The 15408-nt window shown below is 34.4% G+C and overlaps 1 protein-coding gene across 17 annotated transcripts in view; it reads right to left on the reverse strand.

Annotated features, from left to right (window-relative positions):
• Nucleotides 1-15408, reverse strand: part of MYO9A (myosin IXA) — a 265178-nt gene that overhangs the window by 36939 nt on the left and 212831 nt on the right. For all 17 annotated transcript variants that reach the window (XM_019735965.2, XM_074328221.1, XM_074328215.1 and 14 more), the window contains 3 exons: nucleotides 10070-10181; nucleotides 8067-8128; nucleotides 1158-1350 (listed from right to left, as the gene is read on the reverse strand). In XM_019735965.2, coding sequence (XP_019591524.2) covers nucleotides 1158-1350; nucleotides 8067-8128; nucleotides 10070-10181 — 367 coding nt within the window. The remainder of the gene's footprint in view (nucleotides 1-1157; nucleotides 1351-8066; nucleotides 8129-10069; nucleotides 10182-15408) is intronic.

A 15408-nucleotide genomic window follows, 5' to 3' on the forward strand; every position in this document is an offset into this window, starting at 1 on the left:
GACATTTTCTAAAAGTAAGGCTGATTTTAAGTCATTGTTAGAGAGGAAAGAACCGAAATAAATGAGTTTAGGAAATGTAAGGAAACACCTTTACTGTTTTACGCATAAGCTCCCTAAGGTTATACAGATGAGATGACTGGAAGGGTACAGGACGGATGACTTTTCACTTGTGCTGACTCAAGGTACAGCAGACACATTAGCAATTGCCTTTAAGCTGGAGTAGGCTGAGTATCTGGGAGGCAGAACCTCTGCTGGAGTTTCACCAGGCATTTTCTGTTCTTATTTCCATACTGATTCATTTTTCACTGATTTGTTCATTAAAAAACAACAACAACAAAAACTAGAAAAGAAAAGCATGTGGGTAGGTTCTTGGCTATGAGAAGATGAGCTTAGTAGGTAAGTGTGATTCAAAAAGATCTATCCCTTCCCAACAGTGGAAAAGAGTAGAAGCTGAGCATGAAACCAAAGTCAAAACCCTGGCTCCATTCCAGGACTGTGGCTAGAACTCTACACAGATACACAAGCAACCCACTAATTATCTGTTTAAATACTACATCATCAGGTAGGAAGGCAAGAAGGTGCACTGGACAGAGACCACTTGGCATCAGAATAATGGAGACTGACAGACAATAGTTCAGATCAGGCATTCAGAAGACCTGGGGTGAAATCCCAGCTTGGGCACTTATTGGGCATGAGTCTCTGGGCAAGACCCTCTGTAAACCTCAGTTTCTTTATCAGTAAACAGGGATACTAAACCCTAATTCATAGGATTGTTGTGAAGTTCGGTATAAAAACATTAGCACAGTGCCCTGCACAAGCATCAAAAGCTCGTTATTTTATTTCCCTGAGCCTACATTTTCTTCTTTGCAAATTACAGTAACATGATCTTATTAGATTCTTAAAAAGATTAAATGAGATCTGTCTGAAGTACCTAATAATGCCTTGTACAAATGGCACACTCAATATATGTTTGCTGAATTGACCACAGCAAAACAAAGTCACTTTAGAAAGGCACAAAAACACAAACAAGCACCACAGAAAAGACTGCATCCTTCGGGCTGCAAGGAAAGGATCACCATGTAATGAGAACTTTAAGAGCACAAAATGAACTATTTCAGTACAAGTATTTGGTCTTGATTTGGAGGGCACTATCTTACCTGTATCTAGACCTTGTCGAAGCTCCTTGATTTTATTAGTTGAACCAGACTTTCGGTAAATGCCTTCTGTGTACAAGCCGTGCATTTCAATGTAGTTTATGAGCTTCTCCACCACTAAAGGAACAGTTCGGTCTTCACTGGTCAAACGGGACAATTCAACTCCAAATTGTCGAGATGATAACTCTGGATCATACTAAATGGAAGATAATTATTTCCAAATACATTCAAACATGTTTAAACATGTTTAACCAATTCTTTAAGAGGAATTACTTTTTATTTCCCTGAAGTTTTAGGAGCATAGTTATGAGAGTTGGGGGGGGGGGGGGAAGGGAATTATGGTTAATGCTGAAGAGTATAAGTAAGTGAGACATTAGCTTCCATCCTCTCCCACCAGGAATATCCGCCAAAATAATGGGTGGAGAATGGAGGGAGTGGTAACAGGCTGCTGTTTCCTTGCCTGTTAAAAATCTCTTCATGTAAAGGTGGGATTTGTGCAAGGGAGAAGGAGGATAGACTTTGTCTGCTAAACATTCACCAGGTATCATTAGCAAATGTACCAATTTGATAGGAAGTAGAGTTACCAGTCATTTCCAACACATGAGACTACTTCGGTGTTTATGTAAACTTTAGAGACATTAACTGCACATTGATGTCACAGCTGAAGGCAGAGGCACATACAGACTAGCCCAGGATTCGTGTGCTAGCTCTTTTTTATTTACTTCAATAGTGTATCTGATATCAGGGTTTCCTAACTATAGTTTATGCGACTGGAAAAGAATGGCTTATCCTTAAGTTATTTGAATTCATTCACAGAAAAGAAAAATGCCAGGTATTATCTGAGATGAAAACCTTTTTTATAAATCTCTTTTTTGTCCTTTCCATCTCTTGGGACCATTCTCCTTGCCTAACCCAACACTGCACCCCACTCTCTCCTTCAGTCTGCAGCCAATCAGGCCCGAGTTCTTTTGGGCAAACAGTACACTCCATTGTTCCTTTTCTGTTCTCAGTGCCGTCACCCTAATTCAAACCTATCACTGCCCAACTGCCTATTCTCACAGCTTCTTGATGAATTTCCCAAATCCATTTTTTCTATTTTTTACATATTATAGAGTATATAAAATCTACTTTATTATCCTCAAAACCCTTCAGTGGCTAATTAGTATATATCAAAAAAAGGTGCAAACATTCCTGAGTCTAACCTTCAAGATATTACTTGAATTGATCCTAATTTCTCTTTCCGTCTTATGTTAACACATTTGTCATTTATGTACTAGGTAACAGGGAAACAAAATCAAAGAGCTAGTGCTTACCTTAAGACTAATGCTAAGACTAGCAGTGTTAGTGTGTGGAGGTAAGTAAAACAGTAATAATAGATTTAGTGGGTATTATGGAACTACAGAGGTGAAACAGCTAGATCAGGAAAAACTGGGCTGGGTAACCACTAATGACCTTGAGAAGGCGTGGTGCTTAACCTAATTGTTGGAAAGCAAATGGTACCTAAGTAAAGGAGGCAAGAAAAGAAACTTTTAGGCACAGAAAGAAAAGAACTACAAAACTGGACAAACTAACAGTAATCTGATATGGCTGAACTGAAAATGAGAAAAGATAGGCTGAGAGATTATAAAAGGCTTTGGGTACTAAGTTACAAATTTTGAGTCTTGTCCTGACAGCTAAGGAAAGCCACCAGAGAATTTTAAGTAGGGGAAGACGTAAGTGTTGCATTATTATTCATCATTCATCTACATATACTCTGTACACCAGCACTTAATTCTTAAGGAAAGTAATTGCATGTCTACTTTGAAGCATGTTAAATTAGCTTAAATTAATATAAGGCAACATGTCTGAAAAGCTTTTCTAGGTCTGAGGTGGAATACAAAGACACTTAATCTTGGAACATTTAAAGGACGCAAGTTAAAATTTTGTATCATCACTATACAAATTAGATTATTTCATATTTGAAACTAGGTTATAGCCAGGTTATTTCATATTCACAACAGGAATATCACCTATCTCAGAGGCTTATTGTACAGAATAAGTTACAGATGAACATACATAGCATAGTATCTGGTACATGGCAAATGCTCAATAAATTGTTAAAGAAACAAAATAATGCTTGCTGCAATGATTAAAACAAAATAAACTTTAGCCAACTTTCTTACTATTACTGTGATACACACATGCACATGTATAATCTATCTAAAGGTGATGGCTATCCCTAAAGCATTAGGAATATTAATAGTTAAGACTTGAGAAAGCAGAAAAATAAAATAGTTGAGGGTAGGAAACAAAACCTTTAAAAACAGTTTGATTTTAAACCAACTAATCTATAGCAAACATACTAAAAAATTCTATTTCTTGAAATTAAAGAAAAAAATAATTTCAATCTTTTCAACTGAAAAAATTTAACTGAGTTTTCTTTGTAAAAATAATGTTTTTATAATTATTTCCCCTCCAAATCAACTTCCTTTTGTATTTTAAATAAAATTTTATTAAAGTATGACATACATACAGAAGGGTGTACAGATCCTAAGTGGAAAGACTTTGACAAAGTAAATACTTGTTACCAGGACCCAAACCAAGAAACAGAATATAACCAACAGTATAAAATTCCCCTCCAGGCCCTCCCAGCCACTATGAGTTTCACTCTTCACAAATAACCAGTATCTATACTTCTATCACTATACATTAGTTTTATCTGTTTTTGAACACTGTAGTAATGGTATTATGTAATATGTATACCATAAATTAGCTATTTTGAACTTTATTTAAATGGAATAATACAGTATGAACCCTTTTGTTTCTGGCTTCTTTCATTCAACATTATGTTTGTGACTACCAGTAGTTTAATCTCATTGCTATATAGTATTCAATTACACAAATATACCACAATTTATTTATTTATTCGACTGCTGACGGACATTTAGGCTCCTTCCAATTTGGGGCTATTTCAAATAGTGCTGATAAAAATGTTATTTTGTCTTTGCACAAATATCTATGTATATCCGTTGAGTATAGATCTTGAAGTGGTACTGCTGAGCGACGAGAATGCTTCTGTTCAGAACTGACAAATACTGTCAAGTAATTCCAAGAGTAGTTAAACCAATTACACTCCCTACCAGTAATGAATGAAAGTTCCAGTTGCTCTAATCATTGCTAGGATGTTTTCCAGTTTAGCCATTCTAGTGGGCACATATCTCACTATGTTTTCAATTTGTATTTCGCTGATGATTAGTGAAGTTGGGCACCTTTTCATGTTTATTGGTTATTTGGAAATTCTCTTTTGTGAAGTGCTGCTTAAGTCATGTGGTTTATTTTTACAGAGTTGACCATCTTTCTTACTGATTTGTAAATGCTTTTTATATATTGTAGATCTAAGCTAGATATATGAATTACAAATATCTTCTTTCCCTCTGTGGTCAGTTATTTTTTGTTTGAATAATGAATGGGTTTTGAATTTTAATACTTTTCCTGTATTTATTGAGATAATCACACTTTTTTTCTTTATTTGTTCAATGTGATAACTTACATTGATTTTTGAATGATAAACCAACTTTGCATTTACGGAATAAAAACCAACTTTATTATAAGGTGTTGTTGTTTTTTTCATTTTTATCATTAGCACAGATTTAATGTGCTAATATTTTAAGACTTTTACATCTGTGCTCATGATATAGACTAACCTGCAATGTTCCTTTATTGTAATATCCTTTTCACGTTTGACTTCAAGGTTTCACTATCTTCGTAAGTCAATTTGGAGGGAAAAAAGTTAAAGGATTTACTTTTTTGTCATTTCCTGGCAGAGTCTGTAAAAGATTAGCGTTGTTTCTTTAAATGCTAAGAAGTATTCAATGGTAAAACTATCTGGGACTGGAGAGTTCTTCGTGGGAAGATTTTCAAAAACAGACTCAATTTTAATAAATATGACTCCAGATTTTCTATTTTTTCTTGACTTAGTTTAAGCTAAGTTGTATTTTTGTGAGAATTTTCCCAATTAATCTACATTGTCAAATTTATTGGTATCAGATATTCATAATAGTTTTTTAAAAAACTCTTATTTTTTACCACTCGCTAAGAGTTTCTTCATTGTTTTAGGTTTCTCGAAGAGCTAAAATTTGGCTTTGTACATTTTTATCTCTTGTACAAATGCTTTTGATTTCATTTACTTCTATTATCTTCCTTTTACTGTCTTTGGGTTTTATTTGCTAGCGTTGTTTTTTTCCTCTACCTTCTAAAGATGGAAATTTAGATAATTTCTATCCTTGTATCCTTTCTAACATATATATGCATTTAGAGCTATAAATATTCGTCTAATCACTTTAGCTATAGCCACATATTTGCTATGTCATACTTTCATTATCACTTAATTAAAAATATTTTTCAATTTTTATTTTAATTTAGAAGTATGTGCTTAATTTCCAAACATTTGAGAACTGTCTCGTTAACTTTAGGTGGATTTATAGCTTAATTCTATTCTAGTCAAATACTCCCAATATTTTCAATCTTTTGACACTTGTAAGAACTTGCTTTATTGCCCAACATGTGATTAATTTTGTCAAATGTTCTATGCATGTTTGAAAAGACTGTGTAGTTAGGCAGTTGTAGGTGATGCGGTTCAATGCATATCAACTAGGTCAAGTTTTCTAATCTTATTTTTCATATTATTTGCATCCTTACTGAATTTTTGTCTGCCAGCTATTAAAACTATATTAGACTCTTCTGAAGTTATAATTTTTATCTTCCTGATATGCTGGCCATTATCCCTTTCTTCCTGGACTCCAATTACACACATTTAAGAATTTTTTATCCTTTCCCATATGTCTTCCATGTTTCATTCTGTATCTCCCCATCCTTTTTGCATTCCACGTTTGGACAGTTCTACTGACTTATCTCTCAGTTCACCAATCTTCTCTTCTCTTATGACCAATATGCTGTCAAAACCATCTTTTGAGTTTATAATTTTAGTTGCATTTTTTATTTTTAGAATTTCCATTTGACTCTCTCCCTCCATCTATCTATCTACATACATATACATTTCCATTTTCTGACAGAGAAGAAATTTTCTATCTTTTAATCTATTATTTGAACATATTAATTAAAAAATTTTAAAGTACATGTCAGACAATTTAGCAACTGCCTCATCTATAAGTCTATTGATATTATAAACATTTGTCTTTTTCTTCATCTCATTTCTTAAAGTCTGGTATTATATATGAAAAAGTTATAAAGGCTCTGGATGATGTTATCTCTCTTTAGAGAGGACTCACCCTATACACTCTGGTGGGTAGCTGAATAAGGAACAGATAGATAATCATAAGCCAATCCCGGACTCCCTTAAATCTTGTTTTCAATTTTTACAAAGCTCAGTCTATCAGTGGTTCATCCCCTTTCCTAGGGAATAGCTCCTCAGAGGCCTCATTGAGAGTCCAGAGTATTGACTAGGGTCCCTCTTTGAAGGTGGATCATAAATTCCTATTTTCCTCTCCTTAGCACTGTGAACAGCAGGAAACTCTAATCTGCTTTTCTGGTTAGCTTCTTAGCCTTTTGCCCTGTGCTGCTTAAGAATTCATGTACACTTGAACCTATATAATTTTACTAACCAATGTCACCAACTGGGAAAAAATAAAGGAATTCAGCAAATGCCTTGAGGGTACAATCTTTGGGTTTTAGGCTCACTTCTCTATGTCTGGATCATGGTCCTCCAGAACCTGGCAACCCTAGACTCCAACTTTTGTCTCTACAGCCTTATGAGATTCCTAAAAACTTTGCTGACCTCTCTGACTTTTAAATGTGTCCCTCTGCCCAGAATCTTGGTTTCTTGTCCTGTAACAAAAATTGCCAACTTCCCATGAGGAGAAAAACATCTCACAGATATAGATTTGCCACCCCACAATTCTCTTCTCCAGGATCTGGGCACCTAAAGTCCAGTTTGCCTGGGCAGCTCTCTGATGCTTGGCAACAGACTTTTGTAGTTGTTCTCAAACAAATGTCCCATCTTCATTTTATTTTAAGCCTTGAATCAAATTTCTCTTTGTACTTTGTCACAATTTGTCTATTAAATTGAAACAGATGAGGGCAGCCAGATAGCTCAGTTGGTTAGAGTGCAGTGCTCATAACACCAAGGTCGCTGGTTCAATTCCCACATGGGCCAATGAGCTGTGCCCTCCACAACTAGAGTGAAAATAATGACTTGACTTGGAGCTGATGGGTCCTGGAAAAACACACTGTTCCCCAATAAAAGAAATTAAGAAATATATATATGTTCTTAAAAAAAAAAAACTGAGACAGATGCAAATTGTATACATGGGCTGTAAACAACATGCACACACATTTATACTATAGTTCAGATACGCATAGTATTATTACAACTGTCTGTATGTGACTAATAAGTAAGAAATTGTGATTATACATCAACGAAAGCCTGAAATTATTTAAAAATGGTTCTTTCCTTGAAATGCATGGTACCAAAGTACACATTCAGTCTCTTTCGGATCTCTGTCTGTGTATCCAAGTAGAAATATGTAAAAACACCAACTGTGTGGTGAATTTTGCTGTTTATGTTAAAATCTTTAATTGTAGCCTACCACTTTCAATATAATTCCTAGGAAGACTCAGTGTTTAATGAAGTAGGACACCTTTAAAAGTAGTGTTTTAATAAATGCTTGGTTGTAAATCAGTTTAGTAGCTCCCATCTAGTAAAGGTAAATACAGTTCCAGGAAAATCAATTCAGTCATATATACACATCCCTCTATATGCTACATCATGACATAATATGTATTTCTTACTATGATCTGTGGTCAAAAGTTTGAAAACCACTGCTCTATAAAACTATGAGAGGCCTTGATTTCTTTCATGAAGCACAAAAGACCAACAGATCTGTTCATTATTACTTACAGGTGGTAACTTCTTACCTTTTTAGAGCACTTGGCTGTGGTTTTCATACAGCACTTCTTATGGCAAGCATACTTGCATACTGAAAAACAGGTTAAAACAGGCAGAACTTTTAGAAGTCTGTACATCAATGACAAGAACTTAAGTTTGTAAGTTGATTTTCAATGTAAATTTTTTCTTTAAATCTGAGACTGCTGACTGCTTAACTGTATGGCATTAAAATGAAAAAAATTTAACCCATTCTTTTTTTAATTCAATTTACTTATTTAACCCATTCTATTTGGAAATATGAAGTTGAAAACATGCCTAAAATTTCTAACTGACGTCTATAAAAGTTTCTTTATTCTTTGAAGACTGCATGTCCTTCCTCCCTGCCCCTGCCATATTTCAGCAGAATATATATCTTTGTGGTTTGATTTGTAAATTCGTGTTTATGTTCCTCTCATGTATGTGCTGTACAATCTGCTAAAATGCCAGAAATACCTATTAGGAATCATTCCAATGGGTAAGGAAGACATTACTTCCAAATACTCTTACGAAAACAACAAATTGGGTAGCATATTAAGATATAAGAAAGGCCTTATTTATTATATAAGAAGGCCCAAAATGAGCTCTGAAGAACCAGAACACAAAGAATATCAGTTGTGACTGGGAAGATGAATAAAGAAAAGAGCAGAAATCATTTCTTGGAGCAGGAGATAACGGTACCTCAGCAGTTGGCAGCTGGGAAGAGGCACACTGACAGGAAGACAGTGAGAACAACTTGGCCTATGTCATGTTGCTATACAAGCTCTGGCTCCTGTATATCAACACCTGAGTGTCCTTGACCTTCTATAGTCTAACTTGCAGGGTTTTCAAAGTCAAGGTCAAGTAGGGGAGGCCATATCATTGAAATCACCAGTATAATCACAAAGAAAGTTAGTAATTCTACTAAGAAATCAAACCAAGCCCACTCAAATCATAAAAAAGCAGATTCTTTACATTTTTCGTCTCAAATCACAGAGAATATTATACCAAATCTAGAGGCATCGAAACTAAAATTCAACAGTCGAGTACATGGCAAACTACTTCCTATTTCACTCACTATAATTTTTTGAACTCCTGATAATAAAACAAAAGGAAAACAATTTTTGAACCATAGAACAAGTGAACATATCCAGCAATAGTGGGGGCCATATCTTTTATTCTTGTTGCCATACTAGACCCAGTCCCTCCTGATATTTCATTCATTCAGTTCTGGCCCTCTAGTATACAAACCCTCACAGAATTACTGAAAGCACCAGAGTAGGTGCATGGAATGACAGGCATGGAAACTAAAGGTGCTCTATACGCCAGAACCAAGTTGACCCACAACAAAGTCTCTACTTACATTCTAGGATTTATATATTCTGATGGAAGTATTACAGTAGGAAAAAGTATCATTTTTATTGTAATCTAAGAATCTGTTAATTAATCCATCAATATATAGGTCCATCTACACAACAAGTATTTATTAAAATTTACAATGTGCTAGAAATGTTCTAGGCACTAGTGATACAGAAGAGATAGATAAGTTTCCTGACCTTATGCAGCATACACCCTAGTGGAACAAACTGACAAACAAGAAAACAAATGGAATACTTAACATAATTGTGGGGGGTGATAAATACCATAACGATTTTGAAGGATGAGTAAAGGGACAGAGAATTGTGGGACAGGGTGACCTTTTAGGTAAGAGAGTAAGGAAAGAGCTTTCTAAGAGGTAATTTTTGAGTACAGACATGAATTAACTGAAATAGTAAGCCCTACTAACATCTGGGGGAAGAGTATTTCAGATAGAGTGAGCTGCAAGTACAGTGACCAAAGAACACCAAAATATCTGGTTTGGCTCCAGAGACTAAGTGAAAGAGAGAACAGTAAGAGATGAGGTTAAAGAATTAGGGAGTGGGAATTTCTCATTTATGTTAAAGAAGATAGAAGAAAACTTAGGAAACAGAAATGTCAAGTGGTTAAAAAAAATTCCTCCAAGATCTCTTCTACTTACATTTGCACACAGAGGCTCGGTCCATTATCCATATCAAAGAAGAACAGTACTCGCAGTACGTAGGGATGCTGTACTGAGTGGCCTTAAAGATGTGACCATTGTGCTCTTCCACCTGAATGAAAACATACAGCTATTTATGTTAAAGTCAACACAGGAAATGCTGCCCCAACCAGGTGGGCCAGTGGGAAGACCTTCAAGTCCCTGTTAAGTCTTTACTGAGGACTTACTCCACAAGGAAAATTAGGATCTTCTAAAAAATAAAATGAAAGTAAAATACATGTTCCCGGCTTTCAAAAAGCTAACAATCTAGTAGAGAAACAAGAACAACTTACATGAAAATCAGAAAGCAATGTTACAAACACAGAAGAGCTTACGCGACAATCAGCATGTCAAATTAAAAGCAGCTATTCTCAAATTTTTATTTTTAACCTCAAGAACCTTTCACACTTTTGAAAATTATCGATGACCTCAAAGAACTTCTATTTACATGCATTATACCTATCGAGTTTTACTATATTAGAAATTAAAACTAAAGAAAATTAAATATTTATCCAATTTATTTAAAATCAACACTAAACATATTACGTGTTAATATAAATAACATTTTTATGAAAAATAACTATATCTTTAAAATAAAAAACGTAATGACAAGAGAGGTATTGTTTTACATTTTTATAGATGTCTTTAATGTCTGGCTTAATAAAAGACACCTGGATTCTCATATTCACTTCTGTATTCAATCCGCTGACAGGTGCGGATTAGTTTGAAATATATGAAGAAAATCCAAGTTCAAACAGAAATCAAGAAAAAAAAATGGAACAATTATTATCATTTTAGATAATGAAACTACATAAAAACTCTACAAATGGTAACTTAAAGGTTAATTGAAATATGGAATCTAAAACCACACGAATGAACTCTTCATGTTCTGTGACATTAAAATCCATTTTTCTGGGCTTCATTAAAATTTACAATTTTACTTCAAAGTACCATTAAGAAAATAAAAAGATAAGCCACAGACTCAGGGAAATATCTGCAAATCATGTATCTAATAAAGGACTCCTATGTAGAATATATGAAGAATTGTTAGAACTCAACAATAAGAAGATAATTCAACTTAAAAATGGGCAAAATATTGAATGGACAGTCCATCAAAGACATACAAATGGCCAAAAGGCACATGAAAAGATGCTCAAAATCATTAGTCATAAGGGAAATGCACATTACAGCCACGATGAGGTATTGCTTCATACCCACTAGAACGGCTATAATTAAAAAGACGGTAACAACTGCTGGTGAGGATGTGGAGACTGGAGCACTCAGACATTGAAGGTGGGACTATAAAAGGGTACAGCCTTTTGGAAAACTGGCAGTTTTTTAAAATGTTAAACACAGAGTTACCAAATGACACAGAAATTCTACTCTTAGGTGTATAACCAAGAAAACTAAAAACATAACGTTCACACAAAAACCTGCACACGAATGTTTATAGCAGCGTTATTCATTATACCCCAAAAGCACAAATAACCCAAATACCCACCAAATAATAAAAGGGTAAATAGAATGGGGTATATCCACACAATGGAACAGTATTTCAGCACTAAAAAAGACCAAACAACTGATATACACAACTTGAATGAAAATTCAAAAACATTATGCTAAGAAACCATATGCAAAAGACCACACATTGTATGATTCCATTTACATAAAATGTCCAGAAAATGCAAAAATATTAAACCAAAAAGTAGATCTGTAGTTGTTTGGGGTTGGAATGGTAAAGAGCAATGACTGCAAACTGGCATAAAGAATTCTCTTGGAGTAATGTAAATGTTCTAAAATTGGATTGAGATAATGGTTACAAACTGTGTAAATTTACTGAAAATCACTGAATTATACACTTAGAAGGGATAACTTACATTGTAAGTACACTGACCTTAATAAAGCTCATTTAAAAAACCTTTTGGTCTATCCTGCACTTTAAATGGATATTTTACCTATACATGATTTTATAGTATTATGCATTGGTCAGCTGGAGAACACTGGTGCACTGAGTTTGGAAGAGTGAAGCTCTTCCAAATGTTGACACGTTTCATTATACACTATCAAAAAGTCACATTCCTTCATATTACCACCAATCTCATCAGAAAACTGTTTACTGGAAAGTTGTCACACTCAGTGGCAGGCACAAGTTTTCCACAATTCTAATTTTTGCTTGAAAGCTCAAACTTTACCACTGACAACAAATATTGTCAGGTGTTTTCCTTGAAGTGAGAGGGTCACTTTGTTCATTTTCAGAAAACATCTGCCAAATACGAAAGTCTATAACTACAGCTTGTTAATAAAGTAAAAGCGATTTCTATGAAAAATGTGCAACATGTTGACATAAAAACTTGTATACAAATGTTCATAGTAGCATTAGTCATAATAGCTAAAAAGTGGAAAAACCCAGAAGTCCATAAACTGAGGAATGGATAAATAAAATGTAGTATATCTATACAATGGAATACTATTTGGCTATAGAAAGGAATGACGTACCGTACATGCTACAACATGGATGAATCTTGAAAATATGCTAAGTGAAAGAAGATGGACACAAAAGTCCAATATGGTATGATTTGTTTTTATCAGTATTAATGTCCATAATGCACAAATCCATAGAAACAGGAAGTAGATTAGTGGTTTTCAGGACTGAGTGGAAGAGAGACTGAGGAGTGATTGCTTATTCTTTTGGGGGTGATGAAAATGTTCTGGAATTATTAGATTGGTGCAACAGTAATTGCGGTTTAAAAGGTTAAAAATAATTGCAAAAACCACAATTACTTTTGCACCAGCCTAACATACAGTTGTGACAGCTGCCCAATGTAGTAAACACAGTCATGCACTGCACAAGATGGGGATGTTCTAAGAAATGTGTTGTTAGGTGATTTCATCATTGTGGCAACATCACAGAGTGCACTTACGCACACCTAGCTGGTCCAGCCCACTACACACCTCGGCTATGTGGTGTAGCCTAGTGCTCCTGGGCTATAAGCCTGTACAGCTGGGTACTGTGGTGAATGCTGTACACAATTGTAACACAATGGTCAGTATTTATGTGTCTAAATATATGTAAACATAGAAAAGGTACAGTAAAAATACGGTATGAAAGATAAAAAATGGTCCATCAGATAGGGCACTTACATGAGTGGAGCCTGCAGGACTGGAAGTTGCTCTGTGTGAGTCAGTGAGTGAGCGGGGAGTGAATGACTACTGTGGACTTTATAAACCCTGTACACTCAGGCTGCACTGAATTTATAAAACAACAAGATTAAATCAAGACAAGAGAAAATGATAAAATCAAGAGATGCGGTGAACACAAGATGAGGCACGGCATATTGCTTTACAGCTTTTTTTTGTACAAGTAGAGAGAGTATACTTTAAAATAACAATAAAGAGTATAGTACCCTAAATGTAGAAACCAGTAACATAGTCATTTATTATCATTCTCAAGTATTGTGTACTGTACACAAGTGTATGTGCTGTACTTCTTTATGACTGGCAGTATAGTAGGTGTGTTTACACCAGCATCACCACAAACATGTCAGTAAAGGGCTGTACTATGACGTTTTAAAAGCTATGATGTCACTGGGTGATAGGAATTTTTCAGCTCCATTTTAATTTTATAGGGCCACCTATAATATTATAGACATGGTTAGTAGACATGGTTAGTGATTGAGTGAAATTTCCTTATGCTGTGCATGACTGTATACTAAACTGCACTAAATTGTATACTTTAAATGGTCAAAATGGTAAATTTTATGTTATAGGGATTTTGTCACAATTTTTAAAAAGTCTAGATCAGTTTACAGTTCAATTGTACAAGTGATTTTTTTTGAGACAACTATCATTTGCAGCTATTGCATATTTCCCATTCCCATTTGGAGCAACTGCCTTGATTTGTGCTAAGGTGTCAGCAGTTTTACCCATGATTGCTTTTGTGTCAACTCACTGAAGAAGGAAAATAATGTCATTATTATTGCTATTATGAAAATAGTTTTGATCTTGCAAAATCTCTCAAAATGTCTCAGAAACCCCTACAGATCACACTTTGAGAACCACCACATTAAAGAGTTTATATAAGCAGAGAGAAGGCATAGAAGGATATACACTATACTATTAACTACAGTGATTATCTCTGCTGAGATAAAATACTCAGGAATAGATGTAAAATGAAATAGTAAAAACCTATATGTGAAAAACTTTAAAACCCTCTTGAAGGACACAAAAATAGACTTGAAAAGATGAAAAGATTCAAAATCATAAAGATATCAGCGTTATGTTATTTTATAAATATAAGGAAACCTAAGAAAAAGTACTAATAGATTTTTTCCTCCTAAAACTAGACAATTAAATTCAAAGTTCATATGGAAGAATAAGTTAAGAATAGCCAGAAAATTTCTAAAAAAGAAAAGTAATTAGGGAGGACTTAGGCCTGCCAATTATTACACATAATAAAAGCTCAATAATTAACGTAGTGTGAAATTGGCTCATGCATATTCAGATAAACTAATGGAACAGGATAAAAAAGATCCAAGCATAAAGGGGAATTTAGACTATAAAAATAGTAACATCTCAAAGTAGATGGGCAAAGATGAACCTTTAAATAAATGATGTTGGCTTTGGTAGGAGGTAAAATTAGATTCGTAACTCACACAATATAGCAGGATAAACTCCATAAAGATCAGAATTTAAATGTAAAAAATGTGACCATTAAAATGTTAGAAAAAAAATTGAGAATTTCTTTTTAATTTTTAGGTGGGGGAAAGTCTAACTGTGACTCCAAATTCAGAACCTATGAAGGAAAAGAGTGGTAAGTCTAATTTCTCTTCTACACAGTAAATAGCACCCATAGCCAGGTCAAAAGAAAACTGGCAACTGGGAAAACATACTTGCAACCTATATCGCAAACAAAAGGTAAGCTCCCTCATACATGAAATTCCTAGAAATTGAGAAAGACCAAAACCCCAAATAAAAATATGGGCAACAAACATAAACATACAGACCATGGTAAAAATGCAAATGGTACTTAAGCATAAGAGATAAACTCATTGATAATAAGAGAAAAACAAATTAAAACTACAGGGAGATAAAATATTTCTTATCTATAAGACTGGCAAAAATCTAAATTTAACAACCCACTTGCATATATTATTTTTGAAACTTAAAAATGAGATTATTCCTGTAGGGAAATGAAGCAATATTTATCAAAATAACAGATGCATTTTACGCATGATTCCGTAATTCCAATTTCAGAAATCCCCCTCCATTCTCTTACACGTCTACACACACACACACACACA

Source organism: Rhinolophus sinicus, linkage group LG03 (genome assembly GCF_036562045.2).
Source record: "Rhinolophus sinicus isolate RSC01 linkage group LG03, ASM3656204v1, whole genome shotgun sequence".
Taxonomy (NCBI): Eukaryota; Metazoa; Chordata; class Mammalia; order Chiroptera; family Rhinolophidae; genus Rhinolophus; species Rhinolophus sinicus.